Source organism: Lithobates pipiens, unplaced genomic scaffold (genome assembly GCF_037356315.1).
Source record: "Lithobates pipiens isolate NorthernLeopardFrog02 unplaced genomic scaffold, aLitPip1_a1.2 Scaffold_30, whole genome shotgun sequence".
Classification (NCBI taxonomy): domain Eukaryota; kingdom Metazoa; phylum Chordata; class Amphibia; order Anura; family Ranidae; genus Lithobates; species Lithobates pipiens.
In genome coordinates this window covers 94,928,215-94,955,886 of record NW_027507791.1, presented here as the reverse complement: position 1 = coordinate 94,955,886, position 27,672 = coordinate 94,928,215, and the positions used below count along the sequence as shown (strand labels likewise).

The 27,672-nt window shown below is 39.0% G+C and overlaps 1 protein-coding gene and 1 pseudogene across 11 annotated transcripts in view; one reads left to right on the top strand and one right to left on the bottom strand.

Annotated features, from left to right (window-relative positions):
* Positions 1 to 27,672, top strand: part of SMOC1 (SPARC related modular calcium binding 1) — a 273,199-nt gene that overhangs the window by 196,040 nt on the left and 49,487 nt on the right. For 5 of the 11 annotated variants that reach the window (XM_077464635.1, XM_077464636.1, XM_077464634.1 and 2 more), the window contains 2 exons: positions 7,531 to 7,620; positions 19,398 to 19,478. In XM_077464635.1, the coding sequence (XP_077320761.1) occupies positions 7,531 to 7,620; positions 19,398 to 19,478 (171 nt within the window). The remainder of the gene's footprint in view (positions 1 to 7,530; positions 7,621 to 19,397; positions 19,479 to 27,672) is intronic. The other 6 variants (XM_077464637.1, XM_077464642.1, XM_077464641.1 and 3 more) reach the window with 2 other exon arrangements.
* On the bottom strand, positions 11,944 to 12,105 carry LOC143950450 (U2 spliceosomal RNA; annotated as a pseudogene).

The following is a 27,672-nucleotide window of genomic DNA, read 5'->3' as shown; positions in this document are numbered from 1 at the left end:
AGTGATAAAATTAGCTCTTGTGTTCGAGAACCTGAGGTCTGGCTTCTCTGGTGTCTACATACCAGTAACTGATGAAGCTTTCTAGGAAATAAAGCAATGTCCAAGGTTTTGTGACATTCCTTGTAATTATAAACTTTCACATCTGACATGAATAGAGTACATGGTTATTTTAATTTTCAATGCATTTATGTGGTATGTTATCCTGCCAATACATGGGAGTCTATGATAAGTGTTGATGAGTCTGGAATTGCTACTCCTATAGTGGCGCTATTTTGTTACTCTCCTGGAAGAATCATTCCTGCTTTTGTGATGCTGAGGCTGCTATTGTAAAAGCACACATGGACCACTCTTAGTAGGGGGTCACATGTATTCCAGTAAGCATAGCATGAGAGTGGATGGTGTCACCTTGGCTATTTTGAAGATCAGTTTCCATTGCGGCTTGTGGGACTATAAATCTTGATTCACCCAGATTATTCTTATATTTGGCATTATAGTTATTTTTTTGGTCACACATTTAATAACTTTTCATGCACTATATTTATTTGATTAATTTTAATCACAATTTTGTACATTAGAGCGCTGCACTGGATTTTGCATTATTGCGTCGGATATCAGCTGCTGTTTATAATCGCTTTCATCTTTAGCACAGGTTTAGCACATTTTATTGAATAAAACATCATTATCAACCTAATATTGGTCCCAGTCACCACATAACCAGCATTATATGGCTGAGCCAGGCACCCCAGTCTGTTGGTGTATAGCCTCACGCTATTCTGGGCTGGTGCTTTGCTATGCTGAACCCCTCATCATGTGCAAAAGTTTAAAATAATGTAGCATCACACAAGTTATAGTCTGCATACAATTTTTCTAGCATGGGGTGAAGCAAAGCAATATTATTGCCCATTGGCATACATGTATCCTGGCTTAGGTGTCAGAAATAGAGCATCCCGTTTTTGATTCTTGTATGTAGAGAGCTAAACTCTCACTATATGGCATCGGAGACTTACAGCATATTTAAACGCACAAATAAAAATATCATATATTGCAGTTTGCCAGTCCTTGGGAATAATGGCTGTATTTTTTTTCCCTTGTTTTTCAGTCTTTTCCCCCTCATTTTCACCTGGTGATCATGCCATTAACTAATTTCCTGTCCCAAGGGTGACAATGGTTATGCACCATACTGTATCTACAGAGAAGCAAGTTGCTCTCCTGGTTTAGCCTACAAAGTCCTCAGCCCTTTCTTTTCACATGGGGAGGAGCGCTTGTGTGGTTTACAGAAATTAGCTGAGAAAGCTTAAGATTTCAAACGCAGCAAAATACAAGGATACTGGCTGTATAACAGGTTCAGTGGGTATTTTTTTTGTACCTGTTGAAAATGTACTTAGCCCGAAAAAAAAAGAAAAATAATGCAGCCACCACATCCCATATATTTGCGTTTGTCTTTAGTTTACATATACTTTAAATATTTTCTTGGAGGCAGACTTTGGAGTTTCTTTACTAAAGGCAATTAGGTTATTCACTTTCAAGGGAAGTTGCACTTTGCAAGGGTGATGTTCCCCAGAGCTTGGTAAACGTGGTGAAACTTCACTTTGGAAAGAATACCCAATCACGTGTAAGGAAAATGAAAATAAAAAATGAAATTTTGCTTGCATGGAACTGAATGATGGAAGTCAGCAGAGCTTCACTTCACTTTACTAAGGTTTGGAAAAAATGTTCTTAAAAAGTCAACATCACTTGCAACATTAACAGTCTATTTGCCTTTAGCAAATCAACCCTGGTGTCTTTGCAAATCTGATATGAAACATGCACCAAAATCTCACATCTTTTTTTTATCACCACCCAGCATGTATTCAAATTCTTCATAGAATATGTCAACATTTCTGATCATAATAGCTTTCATCCAACATGTTGTTATAATGTTTTCTGTGGTTTTATTTGGGGCAAAAGAGAAGAAGATTACTGGAAGGATTAGAGCTGGAACCATCTCGGGGCTTTGTAGGGCTTGATGCTTGGTCTATACTGTTGAGTAGTTAAATAAACATAAACCATGGACAATCATAAGGGATCTGACCCCTTATTGTCACTACAACTGTTTCAATTGATCTGGATTTTTTTTTAATAAGACAGTATTCATGAATATATGTGCCTATTTAGCAAAAAAGTATTTATTAGGTCAGTTACTGATTTGGGGTGAGAATATCTGGCTTGAAATCAGTGTTCCAACTTATCCCAAAGGTATTCAAGAGGTTTGAGGTCAGAGCTCTGTGTAGGACATGAGTTCCACTACACCAACTTTGTCAAACCAAGTTTTTAAGGAGCTAGCTTTATGCAGAAGAGACAGTCAAGCTGGAACAGAAAAGGATCTTCCTTTTCCACAAGGTTGGAAGCCCGCACTTGTCCATTCGCTAAAATGCACCTCTACTCAAAAATTTGAAGGAGTGTCCACATACTTTTGGCCATATACAATATAGTGTATTTTAGTGTATATTTAGAAAGAAAAAGAAAACATTAAAAATTGAGATATTCCTTGTAAATAATTTAAGTATAAGCAAATTCATTCTATAGCACTAATGCATAATGCAAGTTAACCTGATTTTTGATCATAAAACATTTTCAATAGATGCATTTAACTGAAATGTAGATATTTATATGTTAGCATATATTGAAAATGAGATATTACTCAAAGTACAGTGTGGTTTCTGTCTCTGAAATATGAAAAGCACATGTTTGTTCACAGTAAGAGGCCATCAGTGATGCTTAAGGGAACCTCCAAACCTTCTCTGGTATCTTTTTGCATGTATAATTTCTATCAATTCCTATATAAAGCCAAGGTCCACTATACTCCCTTGAATTATGACTTAGCAGTTGGTATTCAGCTGCCAAACCTTCAAATAAATGCCTAAATGATTTTGGGTTCCTTTATTACACTACAAGGGCTGGAATTGACTATAATGGGCTTTCCCAACTGCAGATCTCCTGGGACCGATGGCATAGCCAACGAGGTGTACACACAATACATATCATCTTTGTTACCAGGCCTCCTAAGGATTCTCTAGGTTCTGGACTTTTACCAGGCTCTGTGTATAGGCCATAATTGTAATATTTCCTAAAAAGTGTAAAAACGTCTCCAATGAGACTTGAGTAACACATCCTAATTTAAAGGATTTATGCCAAATAAGTCCATAGCACTTGCATATGCAGAGCCTTCTTAAACATACAAGCTCCAGTAGACGATTGGGGTAATAGGACTTACTTGCTTTTGATATAGTAAGTAGTGTTGAGTGGGGGCAAATAGATAATTTGACTTCATTTCTATCTTATACAGGTGGGTTATGCCCTGTATACACGGTCAGACATTCCAGCGACAAAATGCGTCAGTTTTTTCTGACGGATTTTGGCCTAAACTTGTCTTGCATACACACGGTCGCACAAAGTTGTTAGAAAATCTGATCGTTCAGAATGAGGTGACGTACAACACGTACGATGGGACTATAAAGGGGCCAGTAACCAATAGATTTTGTCTCGTAATTTATTCTGAGCATTCATGGCACTTTGTGCGTCAGCATTGTCTACACACGATCGGAATTTAAATGATTGGATTTTGTTGTCCGAAAATTTTAGATCCAGATCTCACACTTTGTGTGTCAGAAATTCTGACAGAAAAAGTCTGATGAAGCCCACACATGATTGGAATTTCTGAGTTCCAGTCTCCTGGTTACCTGAGTTTCTATTCATTATATACATGTTCTGTTTTATATTCATTATATTTTTATCACAAAATTTTTATTATTTACACACAATACTTGATATAGTGTTCAATGTTTTATTTTATATTTTTAGTGCTACATTTTTCACGGAACTTTAGTGAGCGGGAGATGGCGTATACATGGTCACATTTTGATAAAATTTTCTATTATCTGTTCAAATAACTGATTTGTATTCTCTTGACTTTTATTTAAAATTTCAGAAAGGGAGGAAATTTACTAAAAATGGTGCACATGGAATCTGGTGCAGCTGTACATAGTAACCAATCGGTTTCTAAGTTTTTTATTGTCAAAGTCTAATTGAAGAAGCTGAAATTAGAAACGGGATACTATGCACAGCTGCGCCACTTTTAGTAAATCCCCCCCAGGATTTTCATCCCACAGTGATATGGGATGTGACTAAGCAGATTTTGCACATAGAGGTTTTTACAAGTTTTATTCTCCTGTGGACTAATCGCCTTTGACAAGGGTTTTCAAACTTCGGGGCTTCTAGTCATGGAAGATATTGGGTCTTACTGTTAAGCATCAGAAATCATTTAAAAACCTTTCTCTGACAGTTACAGTCAGTTTCCCTGGGAAATACAATGTAAGACCTCCTGCCAGTACATGCAGATGTGTCGTGCCATCCAGGCTGAATTTGGGTCTCTTAGCTTAATGTTCGGCAACTCTAAAATTCTGGATGGCCTAGTCCAATTATTCACAACCAAATGCCTAATATTGTCCACTTACACCCTATCTGCTTCATAAATTCACTAAATCCCAAAAGTCCCTTCTCTCTACCCTGTAAAAAGTGATGGGAATCTGACCTGGAGTACTGCCATGGAAATCTTCAGATCTTTGTTTGCCGCAAGCAGACTGTTTAGTACTGAGATAAATTATCAAAGTTCCTTTTTCCATTTGAAATTGGCTAAACATTATATCTTATGAAAAACATAGGTCTCTCATAAATATGCACTGATGGGGTCCAGGTGGTTTGAGATGTGGGTTGGATTTGAGGGAGATGTCTGCCCTAGTCTGTAAAGACAAAGGGCCATGATTGTTGAGTGGCGAGGTAAAGAACATATACTCTCTGTGGTAATATTTCTTTCTTCTCTCTTTTTTACTATTTTATGGCTAGAGCTGTGATTTTTGGCCTCTATGTAGATTTCTATAAGCAACTTTTTATGTTTAGAACTGTACACATTCTTAAAAACTCGGACTAAAAAAAACTTTGAGATGTTGAAAATTTTCCAAAATCTGTATTAGATAGGACACATGGGGTAACGAGTAGCAGTTTCACAAAATCAGAGTAAAGTCAAAAGCCCTGACCTGCATGCTTCTTATGAGTCAGCTCAATGGATTAGCATGACAGCCAGGGAACTAGTATTTCAGAAATAGAAGTAAACAATCACAGAATCAATAACTCCTTTTTTTTGGCAAATCTCTTATTTGATATGTATATCATTAATTTTTAAATGATTAGGATAACTCGGTTTGTTATGTTGGACAACTCGATCCGTTATGTTCCTTCGTTATTGAGGAACAATTTGCTTTGTTTTCCTTCTGGATGGCAGGCATTTTGGAAGGCAGATGTGTGTAAAATAAAATCAATAGCAGATGAGAAGAAGGTGCGTATTTTAGGCCCACATCTGATAAACAAAATATCCTTGTCTTGATGAACCCTTAAAGCCAGTCTTAGTGGCCAGTTTTCAGTTCTTTTTTTATGATTTCATTGATGATGACCAAGACGGTGCAGTTGCAGTACCATCCACTCGATGCCAGATTGCTGTGGTAGGTGGCTTTATCTATTTGTCATGGAAGGTGAAATATATATACTCCATTACACTCTTTGTATTTAAAGAGAACTCCAGGAAAATCACAGTAATCACCCATAACTATGCAAAGTATAAAATGCTGCATTCCTATGTCTACTCCTTTGGATCCACTTTGTGGAAAGACAAAAATGTGCTTCAGCCCCTTTCTGAAAAATGTGCTTTAAGTAGTGAGTTAATTTGCTAAATATAGGCTTTTCACCTAGGAAAAGAAATATAAAGTATATGTCCCCTTTGTAAAGTGAATGTTGGTAAATAAGATGACGTTGCATTCACTTTGGATACCCAGTCATATGTGAGGTCAATGAATAAAACCGTATCGTTGCAGAACTTAGTTGAGTTCAAAATTACCATAGTTTTACCTTATTCATTAAACTTCACTTTGAAAAGTTGAAGCTACACTTTCCAAAGTGAACAATCACTTTGATAGATTAACAGTGTCTATTCCTTTAGGTAAATGACCCCAACATCCCACTTATGTGCAGTCCTTGTGACATGCTAGCTGTTAAAATACAGCTTGACTTAATAGCGAAAACCTTCCCACCCAAATACATTGATCACAAAACTTGCCTTCAGGTGATAAGGGATTCATGACATTCAGTTCAGCTAATACTGCAGCTCAGATGAAAAGAAATAGTAATGATGTATAACCTGATATATTACATAAGCTTTCTACAATTATTATCCCAACTGGAGTTCTTCTTTAATTGTGGTGTGATGGATATGTATATATAGACATATTTTAGAATAGCTTTTGAAAAACATAAAAATTTGTTAGTTAATACAAAGTGCTTTTACATAATTTCAAGTTTAACTCCAGGTTTTAGTACATTTTAAACAGTTTATTTTGATGAAACTAGTCCAAACAAACTATCTTCTACACTAACACATTCAGCGGCTGTAAACTGTATGTCGTGTTGGCTAAAACAGTATACAGTGCTTTGTTTTGGCAGGGAAATGGGAACTCCTGCTCTCAGGACAAAATCGGGTCAGGCTGAGTGCTGCTTAGTCATTCACAGGAGTCTTTGTATTTCATGAATGAACACAAGCCTTCCTCTAATTGGCTAAGACAGAGATCCTGAAGTCATTCACCCACCTCTCCACCTCAACCAATCAGAGGAAGCCTTGTATTCATTTATATAGTACACAGCCTCCTATAAATGGCTAAGCAGCACTCCGCCTGGCTGCATTTTGCTCCGGGAGTAGGATGGGAAGTTTCCACCCAACTGTCAGAACACATGGTGGTATATAGCTAATGCTACATAAAGTCTACAAACATGCACAGCTGCTTTGTGTTAGTGAATGAAATAGTTTGGATGTATTTGGTTAGGCTTTAATAGAAAAGTGCAGGACCTGTTAGAAATGGGCATTTGTAAGAGAAATTTCCGTTTGTAAAATAATGCTAACTTGCCTCTAAGGGCTAGCATTTTATCCAGTTACTTAGATGTATTCTCTTCCTCTTAAAGAAGTGTCAGCTCAGTGTCAGGCTAAGAGTCCCAAATAGTCTGCCTCACCTCAGTTATAATCAAAGATGCCCATAAAACCCTCAGATAAGAAGCCGTTGAGGGGATTGCATGGAAGTCTTTCGCAGTCCAATGAGAATGCCAGTTTCTGACACTAAGCGGAGGCAGAAAATAGAACAGCCTCTCTGAAGGCACACAGCCTGGCATAGAGCTGATACTTCTGATTTTAGGAACAAAGAATACAAGTAAATAACAGAATACACAGCTATTCTGCTGAATTAAACCTACACTTCTGTTACAAATTTACAGTGGAGATTTGAATGCTTACAAATGTCTATTCCTTCCTTATTTTTCTAAATGTGCAGACTTGTTTTTTTATCTATATGTATGTGTGTGTCTGTGTGTGTGTGTGTTAACGTGGCCGGGCCACGTGCAAACCCCAACAATTCAAAAGTTCTGTAGAGTAGATAGCATTTACCTCAATAATGGTAGTCTCCTTTCGTTTCTTTCTTACTCTCAATTCAGATGATGGATCCAAACCAACCCCTACAATGGAGACCCGGCCTGTTTTTGAAGGAGATGGTAAGAGGGCTTTTCATCTTTTCATGGTATATATCTTTATATATATCTACTCTAATAAAAATTTGGTGTGCCTGATATTTGCCTGAGCATTTGTGAGAGTGACACATTAGTGTTTTATGATAATTTTATATTAAAGCCCGATTCAAACCATTTATTTAATAGTTTTGGGTAGAGTTGGGAAGGTCTATGAGTAGCACTGTAACTCACTAATGTGTAAAGGTCGTAAAGCTCTACCAATTGCAGTAGAGCGTGTGTTTTACCATGGGTTAACACAACACAGATAGTGTGAATGAACCATAACTCCATTTAACACTTTTTATATTAGTTACCGTTAAAAGAAAAGGTTTAATGTTCTTCCTGCAATATTATAACTTTAGAAAACTCTTTCAAAGTTCTGTCTCGTTGGTACTTTACCCTGACTAGAATTGCGAAATGCCTTTCTTCCTACCCCTCTACATGCTTTAGAGGATGCTCAGATCTAGCAGACATGAAGCATATATGGTGGACGGGCCCTAAGGTTAAGCACCTGTGGATTAGAGTCTATAACATGGTCAATTTGGTGTTACATATAGGTGCTCTTACACAAATCAATAGAAGGTGCTACCAAACGAAAGCGTACACTAGTGATGCATATATTTTCTGCCGCAAAGCCGACAATTGTGAAAATGTGGAAGTCAGCAATTCTCAACTTCGATGAGGTGAAAAGCTGGGTGCATGGTATTCTGGTAAATGAGAAACTGACGGCGATAATAACTGACGCACGTGGCATACTACAACCACCTACACACTTTCTAGACTCTAACATTATGGGTCCTCTAACATATTGCCTCCAGGACATAGATGGTCTCCCCCCCCCCCCCTTTTTCTTCGTGCTCTCTCTTTCTGGACTCTCTCTGCTAAAGCACTGCCCGTTTTTTTCTTTTTATGCCTTTAAACAAGAGTGGTACTTCTTTTTGGTCCTATGGACGACTGTACTGCTCTCTATAGCTTACGGGCCGCTAGTTGAAAGGCTTTTTTGCAAAACAAAGCATATCATATTTCCAGGCAGGGCTCTGATATTTGATTATATACTGGTATGATATTGCTTGGGACCAATGGTCCTTCACCCCATGTTATTTATTGAATGTTACAAATTTGCGGAGAGGAACTTCTTCTGTACTTGTTCATATTTTTGCACAGAGTTTTGGATATGAAGCAGTTTACTTTTTCTTCTCATTTCTATAAAAATATAATAAAATTCAAGTGAAAGAAAAATAAATTATGAATAAAAGCTGACCATTGTAAGTAACCCTTTTAGTGTTAAATGGTTAGTCCCAAACCCTGTTAGGGCCTGTTTTCATATCGCACATGCTACAACGATCCAGTTTAGTGTGTGGGCTGGTGCCTGCTTTGCTGGGCAGAGAGGGGCGATGCACTGTTTCAGCGCATTACACTGTTTGCAGTTTTTTTTTAAACTGTCCAAAGGTAATCTGCATTTAAGTCTCCGGACTGGGGTGACCTGCATTGTTCTGTGCAGAAAATGCAGGTCACCACATAGTGTGAACGAGCAAGAACTGAAAATGTTGCTGGACAACTTGGTCTGTTAAAGTGATGGTAAAGGTTCTTTTTTTTTCTTAAGTGTTAAACATGTTATACTTACCTGCCCTGTGCAATGGTTTTTCACAGAGCAGCCCCAATCCTCCTCTTCTGGGGTCCCCTGCCGGCACTCCTGGCTCCTCCTGCCTTCTGCATGCCCCTATAGCAAAAGCTGCTTGTTATGAGGGCACTCTTGCGTGCTTCCCCGTTTTTGCTCAGAATTAGCAAATTCGGTATTATGTGTGTGTTTGCTTTATAAAGGTGAGCTTACCTTTATAATACAGGGATTTCCATGTATTTCCTTTATTACATTAAAAAACAGGCTACTATTGCATTTCAACCATTTTGCATTGGTGGTATTTCAGTCAGGGAGGTGTGCTACCTACTGTTTGCACCAGTTGGTGCTGTTGTGTGACACTATGCAGTAGCAAAGCACACTAGCCTACTTCAGTGGCTTTTGACAGATGAATGTGTCAACACCAAGGGCATCTATTCATAAAGTAGTGACTTTGACTTTGAACAAACATTCTCTGGTGGAGAAGCGTCCAGGTCCATAAGATGTAAATGCCAGTGATCAATTCGCCATCAGTAAATGTTTAGTAAAAGCTGCATTTGCTGCTTTTTAAATAGACCCCTTTTGTGTATGTGTTTGCTTCTAGATTTACAATATTAAAGTATTACTAACCCCACAACAGTAAAATCAGTCTGTATATGCAGTAAAGCATGCTTGTTATACTCCCTGTGGAACATAAGGGGTTAATCCTCTGCATTGTGTAAAAAGGGTTGTTTGATCCTGTCTTCTCTGATCCTTCCCTTCTTCCACACACCCCAATCCATCTCCTGATAGAACAGAGCACAGGGGACAAGCTGTGTATTGCACTATTGCTAGAGAGCTTTTTTTTTCGTCTTGGGAGGGTGCATGTGATCAGCACAGGGTCAATCAGCACTGTCTAAACAGAGGGTCAGTGGTCATGCAGCCTCATAGGACAGTCAGAGTAGAATGAAAACTTCCCCTACAAGCTTTAATCAGACACTGATTTTTTATTTTTTTTGAAAGCCCATGACGTGTGAAACACACTCAAAAATCTCACCCGGGGCCTAAAAAATGTACATACACATAAAGAGTGAAACACAAAAACATGCAATGGGTGTACACAAGCCCTCTAAAATCAGAGGGCCTTTCCTTGATCCCTTGGGGCATTATGCTCCAGACGGGGACTGGGGATACTTTACATTTGGTCCATCTGGCCAGAATCAGACAGACCCCTTTCTCTGGAGGGTCTGCCGAAACAGACCCACCCAAATACTTGGTGGGGCTCCCCCAAAGAGACCCCCATGAGAGAGGGGGAGCCAAGCCAGAAGGCCATGTCCACCCCCTCCCAAGACTTTCAGGGTAGGCCTGAGGACCTATATCCTACCAGTCACACATGCAAAAACCGTGTACAAACATAAAAATACAAAAGTGTCAAACAAGGGCTTATCCCCTTCCTGCCGAGCGTATGCAGATGTGTGTACTCTGCTTTCGGGGGTTATACTGTTATACTGGCAACCATGCCCACAGCTGCAGGCATCATTCCAGTGCCGTTGTTTAAAGCGGGTGATCAGCTATCCAGGGACAACAGCCGATGCGGCTAAAAGCTGCTCGGCTGTTTTCCCGGAGGAGCGGGAGGGGACACCGCAACACTTTTCCCGACACTTTTTCCCGGGCCTCCCGGTGGGCCAACAATCCGCTTCTGGCGGCTAGGGACAGACTGGAACGAAGCCGGAAACGGCTTTGTTCCAGCCTCCTGATTGTAAACACAGAAGCGACCGTCACAACATCACTTATTGTTTACTTGGCTGCCAATGGTGCTGGTTTAAAAAAAAATATACGGTATTCAGAATCGCCGAAAATGGTGATCTGAATACTTTGAAGTGGAGGTCTTTTAGACCCTGATCCCTCCATAAAGGGTACCTGTCACCACCTATTACTGTCACAAGGGATGTTTACATTAGAGCCCCCAAATATTATATATATATATATATATATATATATATATATATATATATATATATATATATATATATATATATATATATAATGTTTGGGGGCTCCAAGTAATTTTCTAGCAAAAAATACGGATTTTAACTTATAAACACCAAATGTCAGAAAGATAGTCATGAAAGTGTTAAATAAAAGAAAGTGGGGGAGAAGGAAGTGGAGAGGAGAGTAAAAAATGGTCATTGTGTGAGACAATGACCAGGCCCTCCGGCCAGAAATAGAAAATTGCTCCGGCCCAGCCAAAAGGCCCGGCCCAGGAGGCAGGTGAGAAAAAAGTGTGGTATGGTGCAGTGACCGTGATGCCATAAATCAAAGTGACCCTCACTCAGTGACTTTATGGCATCCCTGGACTGCCACTCCAGGGGCATATACACCATGGACTTCTTTCCAACCTTGGCCCACAGCCAGACATGCGTAGCCCCCACCCCTATGAGGAAGGCCTGGAGCTCTGAGAGCTTAGGGAGAGCCCTGGACGCAAGGGATCAATCGCCACTCCCATTGCTCCTACCTAAATACATTCCGGAAATACTAACCACCCCCCAGGTGGGAAAGGGAGGCCAGTGTTCTTACCAAAAAAGCTGACGGGGCAAGGACCACACTAATCTAGGCCAGAAGGCCAGGGACCCTACCCTTCGTTGCAGAACCCATCCTCCCCAGGAGCACCCTTCAAACCTGCTTGGATAGGACCATGATTGGCCTCTAAGACCTAAGAGTGCCTTAATGTGGCCCCTACCGAAACAGGCCATTCAGGTACAATTACACCATCAGATGTGCATAGCCCTCCCCTTTGGGAGTAGCACAGGGCCTCCTCTGGCAACAAATAAGAACAGATACTACACTTGATCTTAGCCAAAAGGTCGAGAAGCGTTAACCAGACACTGATAGAAGTCACAAGACTGCTATATACTGCTTATATGAAAAGATATTTAGCAGTTTATATCTACTAAAACTGTTGCATTTCCATGTTCTGTGTACTGTGGGAGACCAGATATAGTGAATGCAGGATCCTGGGTCTAGTAACACTTTAAAGCAAGAAAGAATCATTCCTGTTTTTGTTTGTGAGAAGTTATTACATTTCTAGGGATATGTTTTATTTGAATTCAAGTCGGCGTCTATTTAGGGTGATCACTTGTTAAAAAAAACCATGATGGCTTTATAATGGGGCAATAGGTATGGCCAATGAGGAGGTAGCCACCCTGGCGGTATGATTGTCAGATTTTTGCATCTCAAATACATTGTTTTGCATAGAGATTTAGCATTTTATATTGTAGGCCTGTAATTCTTAGCAATAACGCACTTAAATCTGTCCAAACAAGAGTCTAGTAGACATCCTGGGTATGATAAAGTTTGAAACACGAAATCATAAATTATAATATAATAATTATTAAAAAAAAAATTATATTATAATAATAATAATAATAAAATGAATTTCCCCACAATTCACGATCCCTTAATTCTGCAAGTGTTCTAATTTACTATCGCTGTTTTCTACGCTGGTCTAAAACCACTCTTGACGTAAAGGCACACTTTTTGGTTGCCATGGACAATCTCAAAGGAAGAAACAGTATATAGATAGATATAGATAGATATATCTATATATATATCTGTGTATGTGTGTCCTGAGCTACTAGCCAGGCCTCAAGGGTTACTTGCCACCAGTTGCCCCAGCCCTCCTGCCCTGCCCCTAATTCCACCCCCTAAACACGCCCTCATAAATTCTCATGAAATTGCACTTACATGTTTTATGCAGAATTAAGTTATAAATATTAACAACAATGCAGGCTGCCTATGTCCGCCCATGCAGCCGTGTGTCTGCCAGTGCAGCCTTGTGTACACCTTGCATCATTGTGCCCACCAATGCAGCCATGTGCCCACCATTCAGCCTGTGTCCACTATGCGGCCTACCTGTGCAGGGGAGGAGAGGAAAGGGAGAGCCGCCCAGGTGATCAGAGCGCAGGGAACACAACGCTAACAGCTTTCAATTAATTTGCCGTGTTCCAACCGCTCAACGTCATATACAGCCCCGCCCCCTGCCTGGGGAACTTTAATTGACAGATCACCCATCACCAGGATTGGACGGGTGATCTGTCTATCAAAGTCCCGGGACCAGGAGAAGTGGCTGTATCTGACAGCGAGCGGTGGGGGAACACAGCAATTGAAATGAAAACTGTTATCGCTGTGTTGTGCTCTGATCATCCAGGTGGCTCTCTCTTTTCCCCTCCGTTATCACTGGGAGAAGGTGCTCACAGACCCCCCCGCCCCCACCGCTCCCAGATAGCCATATAGCTCACCAGCCCTAAAAATCCACTGAATATATATGTGTATGTATGTGTATGTGTATGTATATATATATATATATATATGTATGTATATGTATGTATGTATGTATGTATGTATATGTATGTATGTATATGTATGTATGTATATGTATGTATGTATATGTATGTATGTATATATATGTATGTGTATATATATGTATGTATACATATGTATGTATATATATGTATGTATATGTATATATATGTATATGTGTGTGTGTGTATGTATATGTGCATGCAGGGCACTAGGGACAAAAGGGAGGTGAAATGATTTGATACAGTAATGTAATCTTACAGATTATAGCGTACTGTATGTGTTATGAATTTTGTTCTTTTTAAATTTGCTGCCAGGCTCCGCCCTGTGCGTTGCGGCGCTGGCAGGGAACAGAGTCCAGCACATGGAGGCATCGGGCAGGGGAAACGGCCCGCAGACACAGCGGACATTGCAAGGATCCTGGGGACAAGGTAAGTAGCCTGCACCAGGATCCTGAGATGGCTCGGGGTTACCCCTAATTGTACTGAAATGTAAACCCAAGCCACACTCGGGAATACCGCCAGGGAGGTAAAGATGTCACAGGCTCTATAGGTTTCTAAAGCTACTGTCTTTTATTGTACATGCATTTAGGGGTCTTTAAAAAAAAAAAAAAAAAAAAATTTCATAAGATTCTTATCTGAACAAATTTATAAAGAGATCTCAAAAACCTCGTACACACCATCAGATTGTTAGCAGGGGATTTTCTGTTGACAGACTGTTAGTACGCTTCTTCTGACAATTGTTGTCCAACTTTCGGCCAACAAATGTTGGATGGCAGGTTAGTAAATTTTCGGCGGACAACGGTATGTTGTCTGATTTTCGTATCGTCAGTACACAAGTCCGTCACACAAAAGTCAAAAGTACAAGCACGCATGCTCAGAATCGGTGCTCCCCAAACACAAAATTAGCATAAGGTGCCCAAAGGGTGGCTCTCAAGAGCTGAAATTCCTCGTAGTACGTCACTACATTCATGTTTCTTGGCTGACAATTGTGTACCGTTAGTATGTGAAACAAAAGATCCTGACACACGCCCTTTGGACAAAAAAACTGACGCTTGGTTGGCCAACAATCGTATCGTGTGTACGGGGCTTTAGTGTGCCTGATCACATCATTCACATTTAGGATTTTTTTTCACAATCCATGCATAGCAAATAGAAAATTAAAGTGAAAGACAAACTCTAGCTAAAATGTTTTATGTTATTTTCAATAGAATAGGAGAGGATTAGAATCTTTTATTGCCATCTTGCTGTGAAAATGTGACAATGGGGTTTATTTACTAAAGGCAACCCCATTTTGCACTACAAGTGCACCTGGAAGTGCAGTCACTGTAGATCATGCAAGGAAAATAAAAAGCAGCTTTTTTGTTTGTAGATGATTGGATGATGAAATCAGCGAGCTTCCCCTCATTTCAGATCTTCCCCTCAGATCTACAGCGACTGCAATTCCAATTGCAGGAGAAGGGATCTCACCGCTCTAGGAGCACAAATGCAGGCTGTAAACTGTCTCTTCGGCTGGGAAGCCACAGGTGCTGGCTATTACCACTAGCAACAGACAAAAAACAAGCTCTGGACTGCCGCACTCTTCAGAAGACCACTTTCTTTTATTGGAAAATCACATCACAGCTCAACAAACAAATTTTTTTCTTGTTTGCTGTGTTTGTTGAGCTGTGATGTGATTTTCCAATAAAAGAAAGTGGTCTTCTGAAGAGTGCGGCAGTCCAGAGCTTGTTTTTCGTCTGTTGCAATTCCAATTGTACTTGTAGTTGCCTTTAGTAAATCAACCCCAATGTGTCATTAGGACTGAAATGAAGGAAGCATCTTTCCAAAAGAAACAATGACCATAACATAAAAAAAAAAAAAGTCCTCCATATTCTATATAAAAAGGTCTTGACTGAAGTTTTGATTTAGAGACCTTTCCTATTATAAAAAGCACTTCTAGTCATTCACAGATAATTGTTATTGGCACAATATTCATCCAATTGACACTTTGCAAATGCAGTTGCTCCAAAGCATAGTAACTATGGGAGAGCTCTGCTGACTTCCATCATCCAATCATGTGTAAGCAAAAATGCTAAAAAAAAAAATTTATTTTGCTTGCACGTGATTGGGTATTCTTTGTAAAGTGAAGCTTTACCTCATTTACTAAGGCCTGGAGCAATTTTCAGTTTTTTAAATGTTACAAAAGACATGAATAAATAAGAAAATTATAAAAAAAAACTTTTTATTGTATATTTGATGCAATGGAGTAAATGCTCATAACTGCTTTGATCTGTATTTGTCAGGCTGATCATTACAAATTGAGTATGCTGCATTATGTACAATTTGCTCACAGCGGTATCTTTGGATTCTGAACAGTCAGCACTCCTCTTTACATTTCCGCAGAGATGGGAACCCCCCCCCCACAAATGTCATTGCATTCCACCTATGGCACAGACAATCACTTCACAGTCCAGATTAAAGGGCTGCTGAACTACACTTAATCTCTTCATTTAGAAAGTTGTGATGAACACCTGTTTCTTGTTTGATTTCTTTTCACCACTTGATGGTTTCCAAAAGTGACAATGACCCAAGGGTCGGCAATTTCCTGTTCACAGCACATGGGCAGGTTCAATCTGCTGCTCAGGAAATCGCCTCCCTCCAGTTCAGGTCATGGGCTGACACATACAATGCACAATACACTCACACAGTTGTGCGGCATGGCAGAATAGAGCTAATGGTGTGCATCTTGTCTGATTGAGGGGCTTTTAGGCTCCGTCAGACAATTTTGTTGTTTTTCTTTTAGCTATAATGAGAAATTAGTATCGGCTTAGAGGGTGTTTACAGGATAGCTGCAATCCCCCATTTGTCTTCCGACCAACTCCTGTAGTGATAAAAAAAAGGATATTCATCTCCTGTAATCCCTTTGTAAATAACATTGGGACCTTCATGTGTTGGCAGTGGTCAGATGTCGGACCATAATATATTTATCCGCTTGCAGGAACATTGTATTTTATGGTCACATAACAATTTCAGGGATCACCTGCAGCTGATAGCTTGAAATGACAGGGGTGGGTTTTATTTCCTCCATTTTTATGACCAGGACTGAAATACATCATTTAAAAAAAATATTGTTCTTTAGGTAAACATGAATGATTACATTACTTAGATTGCATTCTCACTTTTAGGCTGGGTACACAAATATGCGAATTGGATGCAGGTTTCCTCCACATCCAATTTGCATGACAGGAGAGTGTGCCCGGCTCTCAATGGAGAAGGTTCACACAGCTCCTGGGCGACTGCGGTCCACATTTAAAAAGGATCCTGTGCGTCTTTGGTTCCAATTCAGGTGCGAAGTCAGACAAAAATTCAGACCTGATTCGCGCTCGAATTTGTGAACAGTGACGCACCGGACCCCATGCTGTGAACCACGGGCCGCAGCGTATGTGAACCCAGCCTTAGGCTGCATTCTCACTAAAGAGTTTTGAATCACAGGCAGATTTGGCACGGATCTGCCCACGATTTGACATCGCAGAGGTGTGAATGACAACGCTGGACTCGCATTCGAGATGCCATTCATTTCAAGGACACTTCAAATTGCGGTGCAGGTCTCTCCCGCGACTGTTGCACGATAAAATGCGCTGCAATCGTGGCAACTCGCATTGCAGGACACATGTAGCCCAAAAATAGTTCAGGTTCTTTGTCTTTTTTATTTTCAAAACACTGTAGTGTGAATGCAGCCTTAGTCAGGAGCTTTTTCTCTCTTCACGCATTTTCCAGATTCTCCTTACCTCCAGCTGAATAAGGTCTGTTGTTTACAGAGCTCAATGACTCAAGGTGAAATTTACTCACACAAGTGCATCTCTGTCTGAAGTTTAATAAGAGACATCTTAACGAAAAGGAGATAACTACCACTGTGAGATAGATTCTCTGGGGTACTGTGGGCTATCTAGTATTTTATCGTTAGGGTTGTTCATTTGATTTTGGACTAAAAAATTGTTAGTTTGTATGACATGTAATAAATATTGGCGTGTAATCAAATAATGGGCATTTTTTGTTGAAGCTGAACTCCAGGATAAGCTAACATTGTCTAAATACGAGAGGCATGTGAATTCTTACATGAATCTTGGTGGGCTTTTTGTACTTTTTATTTTTGTTTTTTTATTTTTTTTAGATCTGTGCAGCAATTCAGCATGAAACTCTGTTTCTGTTTAGGGGCTTTCTGCAATAAAGACTGGCACTGCTGCTCTTTACCTTCGTGCAAAGGTGACTAGTCTTGTGTCTGACCCACCCTCTGTACTTTTCTGCAAGAAACTTATAGTAGGTGGGCCTGATGGGTCCCCCCCAAAACGCTGCTTTCTGCACAAATGTTGTGCAGCACTCTGATACCACTGCTACTTTTACAAAGTGATATCTTGGTTTAATTGGCATTTAAATCACAAGCAAATGAACTTCCAGTTTTACTAGAATGTGTGTGGGTAAAATACTTTTGATGGCTTTTTGGATGCATGTATGGGAACAAACATGGCTCTATTTAATTTGGAGGGACTGTGGAACCAAATCTTTGTCCCTCTTTCTTCCTTAGTTGTCCTTTAGTTTAGTTTTATAACAAATGAACTATTTAATCTACCAAATCTGTTATACTCTACATGCTTCACCCTGTATAAAATAATAGTAAGTCGTAAAAAAGAGAATTTATATATATTTAAGCAATCATTTTTGTGTATTCATTCTTTGTGGATTTTGTAAAAGTGGCATGTCCTTTGCCTACATACTTTGTGCTAAAAGTTGCCCCTGGTTATTATCATAGTAAAGTTGGGAAGTAACATATGTTAAACTGTATCTCTGACCAAACCCTTTGTGGGACTAGAAAACGATAAGAACCTCTGTCATGATTTTATTGCTGTCTGAGTCCCCATTGGTTAGATTTAGTGTCTCTTTTTGTGCTGGTGATTATTGTTATTAAATAAATTCTTAAGAATTCCAAAAAATTTAGTCTTGAGAAGAGGTGATCTGGCAATGCCTGCTAGATGGCCAATCTTAATTGTCGTGATGCAGAAAAAAAAGTAGGACCTGATTCGTTCAGCAGGAAATGCCTCCTACTAACACGCCCTGAGGGAAGTGAATAGGGCAATGCTACAACTGCTTCTAATGGATGTGGTTGCAGTGCAGTAAAAAGGATTTCCGTGTAATGTCTCTCTTCAAGTGGGTGTGAGGGACATACAAAGCAGAGGCCAGCTGCAGCTGACTAATGGATCCACCATGGATTACGAGTCGGCACCATTGTCAGTGCAAAAGGGACCATAATCTCTCTTGTAACAACGGCACAAGAGTTAAAGAAAAACTGTCCCTGTTGACACAAGTAGTAAACAAATAAAAAAAAATACTTCACATGAGTTTAACAGTTTCAATCATGCCTCCCTTTTCCCTTCTTTGCCCAAGGCTATACATAAAAAGTTCCTCCAGTCTCTCCATTTTACTCATCAGACCTTGTACCCTTTTAGTTGCTTGTCTCTTGACTTGTTCTACCTTATCAATAGCTTTATGTAATTGGGTCTCCAGGACAGGACACGGTATTCTCAATGAGGTCTAACTAAAGATTTAGTTAGTTAAATTATTACACTTTTATAGTGTAGGAATGACTCCTTTGGCATGGCTGAATAAAACATATATTAGAAATTGCTAAAGGTAGTTTTTTTTTATGATGTCATAATAATAAATTGAAGTGTATGTGGTGATGTTTTGGTTATTTATTTATTTATTTATTTTTATATATATATATATATCTCATATTTTATTTCACTATCTATATCATTTATACTCTTGCCTTGTAGATATCACTGCACCAACATTATGGATCAAACACCTGGTTATCAAGGATGCCAAGCTGAATGGCTCTAGCATGAGGCAGTCAGGTATGTATTCTTTGATGGAAAATATTTTTTGCTGTTTTCTGCTATATATTTGAATAGAGTTTTTTTTTTTTTATCTTTCCCTACTCTATCCAAAAACCTAAAAGAAAAAAAACTTTAAGCTATACATACAGTTTATGTATGAGTCTAAAGTGTATTTATACCCATAATCTATTATTTGGTATGTTTGGTATCATGTCTCCCTATATACAGCTTTTCTAAGCAAATCATTTTGTATAAATTTATTGCAAATTTTCTTGCAAAGATCCAGCCAGTAATGTCACTTCCTGTAGCATGGCGTAGTTACTGCCTTGAAATTGTCAGCCTGTCTTGTATGAGCCTTCAGTTGCCCTTTGTGATGCTTATCAGGTCTAGCAGAGAGGCAGTCCAACGGTCAACTGTGGGAGATCACATGACAGGGTGACTACATTGCTGCTAGTCACAAGACAGTGGCTTAGCGTTGTCAGCTTGCAACATGAAGTGCAGTTACTAGCAGGTTCTGCAGGTATAAAAGTTTGCAATAGATTCACACAAAAAAGTCTTAAGAAGTATGTTTACTGTGAGGCACCCTGCCAAACATACTACAAAATAATTTAGGATTTACATACACTTTAAGATGTATCCATATACTGTATGCAGGACTTTCTTTGTCTCTTTTATTTTCCTAGACGATAAAATTTATGTTTCCATTAACATCAACAGATTACTACTTGAATGATGTGCAGTTTGACAAACATGCAGAAAGCAGACGCATTCCAGGTCCTAATTGAAACTGACAGTCGCAAAACCATAAATAAAATTGCGGCATTAGCCAGATAATCCATTTCACGAAAACGTGCAAAGTACACAAGATGGTGGGTGGGAGGATACAGGCCAATAATCTTCTTGTATCCATTGGTGCTGAAAGCCTCATGTGGCTGTAAAAATAAATGACAGCGTCTTGGCAGGGATTGATGGACAACTGGAAAAGAATTTCATTTTTCTCCCCTTCTACCTGAATGAGAGAGAGGCTAAGAAAACAGATGACTTAAGTAGTGTCAGTGATCCCAAGAGAAGCATTTGGGGAATAAATTTAGCCGAGTAGAGCAGAACTAGCTAATAAAAGTCGTTTGTAAGCTTTTTTTTTTTTTTTTTTTTTTTGCATATTCACTTAAACATATACTGGAAACATAATATAAATATATATTAGAAAACGGAAGCTAAAAATTAAATATATGTGCAGAGCAAATCAGCAAGTAATATTTACATACTCTGGTACAGTTTACAGTTTCAATGGAGGGGGGGGGGGGGGTACTCAGCACTCCCAGACTGGAACAAGTGAGATTAAAATACCATCTTTGATAAATCTTCCATAAAAGCAGGGATGGCAAAATGGTGACATTTTGTGTATTTTGGGCAAAGTGCTCAGGTAACCATTAATACTGGAAGGCTGCTTAAATAATTGGCCTTTCTAAGTTGTTGCCGACGATGCTTTAAAAATATTGAATTTATAAAAATAAAAAAAATATCCAGCCTTTTGTAACAATATCACTGTAGCTTAGTTGATCAGTTTGATCATACTGTTCTTTCAAGACAGTATTCGGCTTGCAGCTTGCTATAGGGCCACTTGTAAGGGGCGAGGATCCAGGAGCACCAACGAGGTACCCCAGTAAAAGAGGATTGGGGCAGCTCTGTGCAAAACTATTGCACAGAGCAGGTAGGTTTACACATGTTTATTATTTTTTAATAAAAAATGTTTTACAATCTGTTAAAAGCATAACTAAACCCAAAACAATGTCCTACAGTGCAGTTTATTAGTCCTTAGATATTTTACCTGTATTCAATTTCTTTTTTAGTCTGAAAACCTTTTTAGCAAGTACACAAAATAGCTGTTGATCTTGCCAGAAATTCTGTGTCCCTGTGAGCTAAACAAAAATGCTATCTTATTTGTGTAAACAATTTAATTCCATAATTTCCCATGTAATAAATACACACAAAGGCATGCACATAAAAAGTCCTGTCTGTGTGGCAACCATGGCTCCCTTCAAATATACAGTGGGTGACCATAGCCACTCAGGTTCAGTGTGTGTTATTCCCAAAATTACCAGGTGAAAATAAATCCTGAAAAAGAAAATGAATACAGGCATCCCATCTAAGGATTAGTAAGCTGCAATATAATACATGTTTGTTTTGGGTTTAGATATAAGGCAAATAATGATGGAAATGCACTACCAAAAAAAAAACAGCAATGCAGTGCTAAATTGTGACAGTCTAAATCAGTGGGCTCCAAATTGTGGCTTGTGTGTCGAATGTGGCCCCTTGCTTGCATTTTTCCTATTCCTCCCACTGATACAAAGGAGGTTGCACTATCCCTCCCAGTGACACCAATGATGGAGCACTATTCCTCCCAGTGACACTAAAGATGGGGCACTATTCCTCCCACTGATACCAATAATGGGACAGTATTTCTCCCAATGACACCAAGGATGGGGCTCTATTTCTCCTCCCACTGACCAACATATCTGGGGACTTGTTTGCTTTCACCAACACCAGAATATTTTCTACTTCCACTGGCCACAGTTTGGCCCCCCTCAAGTCTGAAGCATAGCTAACGTGCCCTTTGTTTCGAAGGTTTGGGGACCCCTGTTCTAAATAATAGCAGATTACACTGCATCTGCAATTCATACCAACAGATAAGGACTGATTATTATCTTCTCTTCAGTAGATACAAAGCTATGAACATTGTTTTCACTTCAGTCCTTGGCTTGGTGGGCAAGCACAGGTGTCAGCATGGTGCAAAAGCAAAGTAATTGTTGGTCAATTAGTAAAATATAACTATATTAGCAACAGATGCATAGATATCCATAAAATCAATTATGAATTGAGACCTTACAACACTGCTGTAATGTTTTGCTGTCTATTCTTAACTAATTTTCTGAGCTTTTGTATTGGCCAAGTTTTACACATGCACAGTCGGGGTAATATTAATTTCTATATGAAATAAAAAAAATTGTGAATTGCATTTTATAACTTCAGATTTTTTAATTGGGAGCTGTGTGAAAAAGTTCATCATGCTGTTGGCTTTGACTTCATTGTGTTTATACAGTATATCAGGCACCTGCATATCTTGTTAAAGCTGGCCTAGACTCAGGCCAAATTTCATACAATGGACACCAAGCCAGTTATAAATGGTATAGCATTTACAGTAGACCTTTTTTTTTATTTTTATTTTTTTTTTAACCTAGGATTGCGTTGTCATCCATTCTACAGCTCTTTGAACCTGCATGTCTTCCACCATAATAGCGGAAACACAAGCTATTACTGGGCCGCTCTTGAGCAAATGAATCCCGATTAGACAGCCAAACTTTAATGCGCATGGTAAGAGAAGAACAGAGGGACGCCAGACTGCAGCCAGAGTGCAGCATTAAAAGTATTGATTTTTATTAAGGATGACACAAAGGGAAACTCACATATAGATGGATATATGAAGTCAGGCTGTACAATTGACGCGGTCAGTCTCTGGACCCTCCTGGATCATCCTGGTGGATTGGTGGCATCAGGCAATGGTTATATAGATTGATGACTGTAGGAAGCAGATCGCCACCTTAACTAGCATGGAACTGAAGATGGCCCCAGGACGGATGTGACGTCACAATAGAGGCCATGCTGGTGCAAAAGTGGGTGGTAATACATTTAGAAACTTCTGCTTCATCAGACCTGTGACCGCAACCATCTATATGTGAGTTGCCCCTTCTCTTACCCTTAATAAAATTGGTATTTTTAATGCTGCACTTAATCTGGCACCCCGCTGTTCTTTTCTTTTGCATTGCAGGCATACCCCACTTTTAAGTACACAATGGGGTTTATTTACTAAAGCTGTAAAGTGCAAAATCAGGCTCGCTTCTGCATAGAAATCAATGATCTTCTAACCACAGATTGTTCAATTAAGCTGTGGTAATAAGACCTGGAAGCGCATTGGTTTTTATGCAAAAGTTAGCCTGATTTTGCACTTTCCAGATTTAGTAAATAAACCCCATTGTGTACGTAAAAGTGGGGTATGCCTGTATAGAGTTGCCTGCTTCACTCTCTAAGGGTGCTGCTAGTTATCATGTGCTCTATGGACTTTTAATAATTAACTTATTACTTATGTCATTATGTTTTTTTGACTGAGATTTGCATACTACATCCCTCTAGCACCACTATAAACTTATTTTATTATAATGGTAAGACTCTGTATAACCCTTACTCATAAAAGGGGGCCCACTGAGGAGGCTGTAGGGGGTCATTGTGTCATCCAGCCATAAGGGGCCCATATGTAGCTGACCACCATGATTCTGCCATTGGGCGATAATTGAGATGGTCATGTTTAATCAGACCCACCTGAATATAATCTGATTTCATATATAAATTTAAGTCTTAAGCGCATCTAACAGAATGCTGTGAGCATTAAGTCATTTCTCATCATGTGGTAATCCCCGAGTTATACCATTACAAAAAACTCAGTCACACAAGCATTTGTCTTAACAGAAAGGTCTGCTGTGAGTAATACAGTGCTAACAGAGTTTATCTGTGCTGAATGGACTTCATGGCTCTATAGAGGATTAAGCACACAGTGTGTTATATATATATTTATATACACATCTGTAAAATCTGAGTTGCAAAGCATTTGTTTAAAGGCTCATGAGAACATTTTGAAACTATAACTCATACACTTGTGTTTATAAGCCATCCAAGATTTTAACCTAAACCTTTTAAATACTGAGTCTCAGAAGCTTCCCTTCAGCTCTACAAGGGTTATGTTCTCCGGCTTCCAGACACTAAAACGCCACATTTTAATAACGCTTTCAACTACTATTTATGAATGCCATGGAAAGTTTTTGCAATGCTGTAATAATATATTGCAATGTGTGCCGTGATACCTTAGCAGTGGCATAGGTCACATCTGTGAGGGTCACTTGTAAACACCCGACTCACAGTGAAGTGAAGGAGAAAAAAAATAAGCTTATTTATTTATAGCTTTCAGCCTGTCAGTCTGTCTCTTGACTGTCTTGCGGCTGGTTGCCAGGTAAAAACTGAGCGCTCATATAAACTGTTCATACAGCAAGAAATGACCTAATCTATTACATGTGTTTGCTCAGATTTTTTTTCTTCATAGTGCGTGCTGTAATGTTAACATTTCTAACTTGCTCTGTTCACTGCATTGAAAGTAAAGAGGACCCGTCGATTGAATCATCATTCTTTAACAGATTACACTTGTACCAACAAAAATTTTTAGTTTTTGGTGGTGGTGGGGGGGGGGGGGGACACAACTCCGGTAGAGCTCTGTGTCAGCCATTGGATCATTAGCTGGAACTACAGATGCTTATTTGTTATATTCATTTTTATTGCATCAGTATACTTCACAACGTGTTACAAAATCATTCAGACCAGTGTCTGCTGCCGAAGGAGCCTTATAGTCTATGGTTTTTACTACAGTCATATAGACAAACATAAATACGTCAAGGGTTGATTTGGTCAGCAGCTAATTCACGCAACAGTTGTAAAAATACACATACCAGTATGCTGTGTTTGTAAATTCCACCAATGACAATAAATCAATAGGACCAGGCTTGTATCTGAAATTAATGGTATTTTTTATTAAATTGGATCTTCAGGCAAAACTTTGTTCTAGCTTTTCACAGAATGTGGAGAGCTTAGAAACTGTCACCATATTTCCTATCAAAAAGAAGCCACAGGAAGTGAAAGTAAGTGTGCCCAGAAAGAACAGAATGCCAAGATTTGCCAAATGTTACCAGAACAGATGTCTCAATTTTGAAAATTTCCCCTCACCCACTATTTTAGCAACTACTCCAAAGTTCTATTTTCCTGTAACTTTCCATTCTTGGGAAATTGCAAACTTGAAGTGGTTTTAAACTTCCCTTGCCTTACCCAAAACCACCCAAAAAAAAAATTCTTCACTTTCAATGCAGCCTTTAATACTGAGATTACCAGACTAGAGATCTTTCTGATGTGAGCCTTCTCTTTTGTAGGCATTGGATTCTCTGGAGTAGCTACATTAAAAAGCACACTATTATCATCATACCTCTTACCAGTCCTGAAATATTTTATCTTTGGCACTCAATGCATCTAGAATGCTTTACAATTTGAACCTAAACTCACATAATGCATACTTTAATGCTTAAATGTAAAATTTATTTTTCTTGGTAAACCTTAAAGTAGTATTTTTTTGGTTAACACAATGAGCACATTAAAATAGATATTCTCCAGTAAACTACTTGTTAAAATTATTACTCAAGAACTTGCAGTTTACAACTTTCCCAATGCTGCTGGTTCCCTGAACTTCTGGCCTTTACAGGAAAAAGTTAACAGTGGAAAGTGTAGTCTCCAGGCAGTCTGTTAGCTTTGAGAATGGAGGGATAGGAGCAGGGAAGATACTAGTCGATGGGTTGCCTTGATCCTAGTTTATGGGGCTGTGTAGAGACACCACTCAAGTCCCTGCATGCAGGGGAGACTCCATAGGATGGTGCAAGTGGGGAAGTCCCGGCAAAGCAAGTGAGAAAAGAAAACTGGGGCTGTGGTCATGGTGCCAGTTTAAACTGGAACACAGGCAAGGAGTAAAAGATAAAGAAGCTCTATACTCAGCCTTTCAAAAACATTACAGTGCCTTTACACTGTTCTAGATTGGGATGTGGAGAGAGGAGCATCCCAAACACATTGTACAAACACATTGTTGCTTTCAAGGAGGTTCACGGTTTACATGCTTTTATATTTAAGAAACAGTAAAGTTCTAATTTCATGGTCTCTTGGTCAGAATTTGTTCTTTGAGACAACATGTACCTTTTGTTTATTGTGTTTGTGAGTGTCCAGTTAGTTATTCAGAGACTCGTAAACCATGTTGATGTTCACTTGGATATAGTTAGAAAAGAAAACTAGAATCATTGTCTATAAATGGTGATTTATTGTGAGTAGACGGAATATGTGAGTTGACTCAGAGGTTACCAGCTCCAACAGTCAACTCAGTCAGACACTTGCTTTGGGTAATTTAACTTTATTGTTCCTTCACATTGTATACTTTAGAAAGACATGGCACTAATTACCAATGTATATTTTCAACTCAAGCCCCTGGTTCTTTATATAATGGAACCGATTCATGAAAACTCTAGAACACAAAAATTGGGTTTTTACCTAGGGCAACCAATCAGAAATCTTGTTAATGCATAAGAAAAAAGGTGAAATCAGGTTGGATGCCATTGGCAATAATTCCAACTCTCTTTTCCAAAGTTCATGAATAGGCTCCATAATGTAGAACTCCTGTGAAAACCATTGCATCTTGAGGGATACATTTTTTTAACTATTTTCAAGACAAAAAAGAACATGTGAGGGTATTAGGCCCTTATAGAGCGTGTACCAACATCCCCTACAAGAATTTCAACACCAATATAACAACATGGATCTTTTTGGATACCAGTACACAATACTTCATCCATTAAAAAGTATACATTTATTATATCATTCATAAAATAATTTTTAAAAACATTATTAAAGCAGGCACACCAGTGTTACACATAAACAAAAATATTATAGCCCCCCCACCTACTGTATCTCTCTATCCCTCCTACATAATATCATATACTTCAGAGTTATACAAAAGTGTCCAAAGATTCTCCAAATGCTTGAGGGGGACTACGTAGATGTGCAATACAGTTGTCCCGGGTGGCCACAAAATCATCAAAATCTAACAGGTATTTATAATTAGTGCAACAATTGCAGGTGATTCAATTGTATGTGGTTATAAATATTTTTTTTTATTATAATATATTCAGTACCATGTCCCAAAGCTTCCATTAGCAGGGTAACTGTAATTCACATATTAGCAGGTTACTTCATTGTTAGACCATACTGTATGCATTATCTCTACAATCTTTGTCAAAGATTATTATGTTGTGTCAGGTGAAAAAGAAAGGAAGATGGGATGACTGGGCACTGCCCTCCCACGATGAAGTATTGTGTACTGGTACCTAAAAAAGTCCCACCTTGTTATATTAGCATGATTAGATCTAACTAAAAATGATCATCCCCAAGTATTTGTTACGATCAAATGTTTGAATTGGTTGTATATCTAACAATTGACTTTGCCTGGACTTTTGCAAGGGCTAGCCTATAGTAATATTTGTCACATTATATTTGGTGCATACATTGGACAGTGTCTGTCAACAAC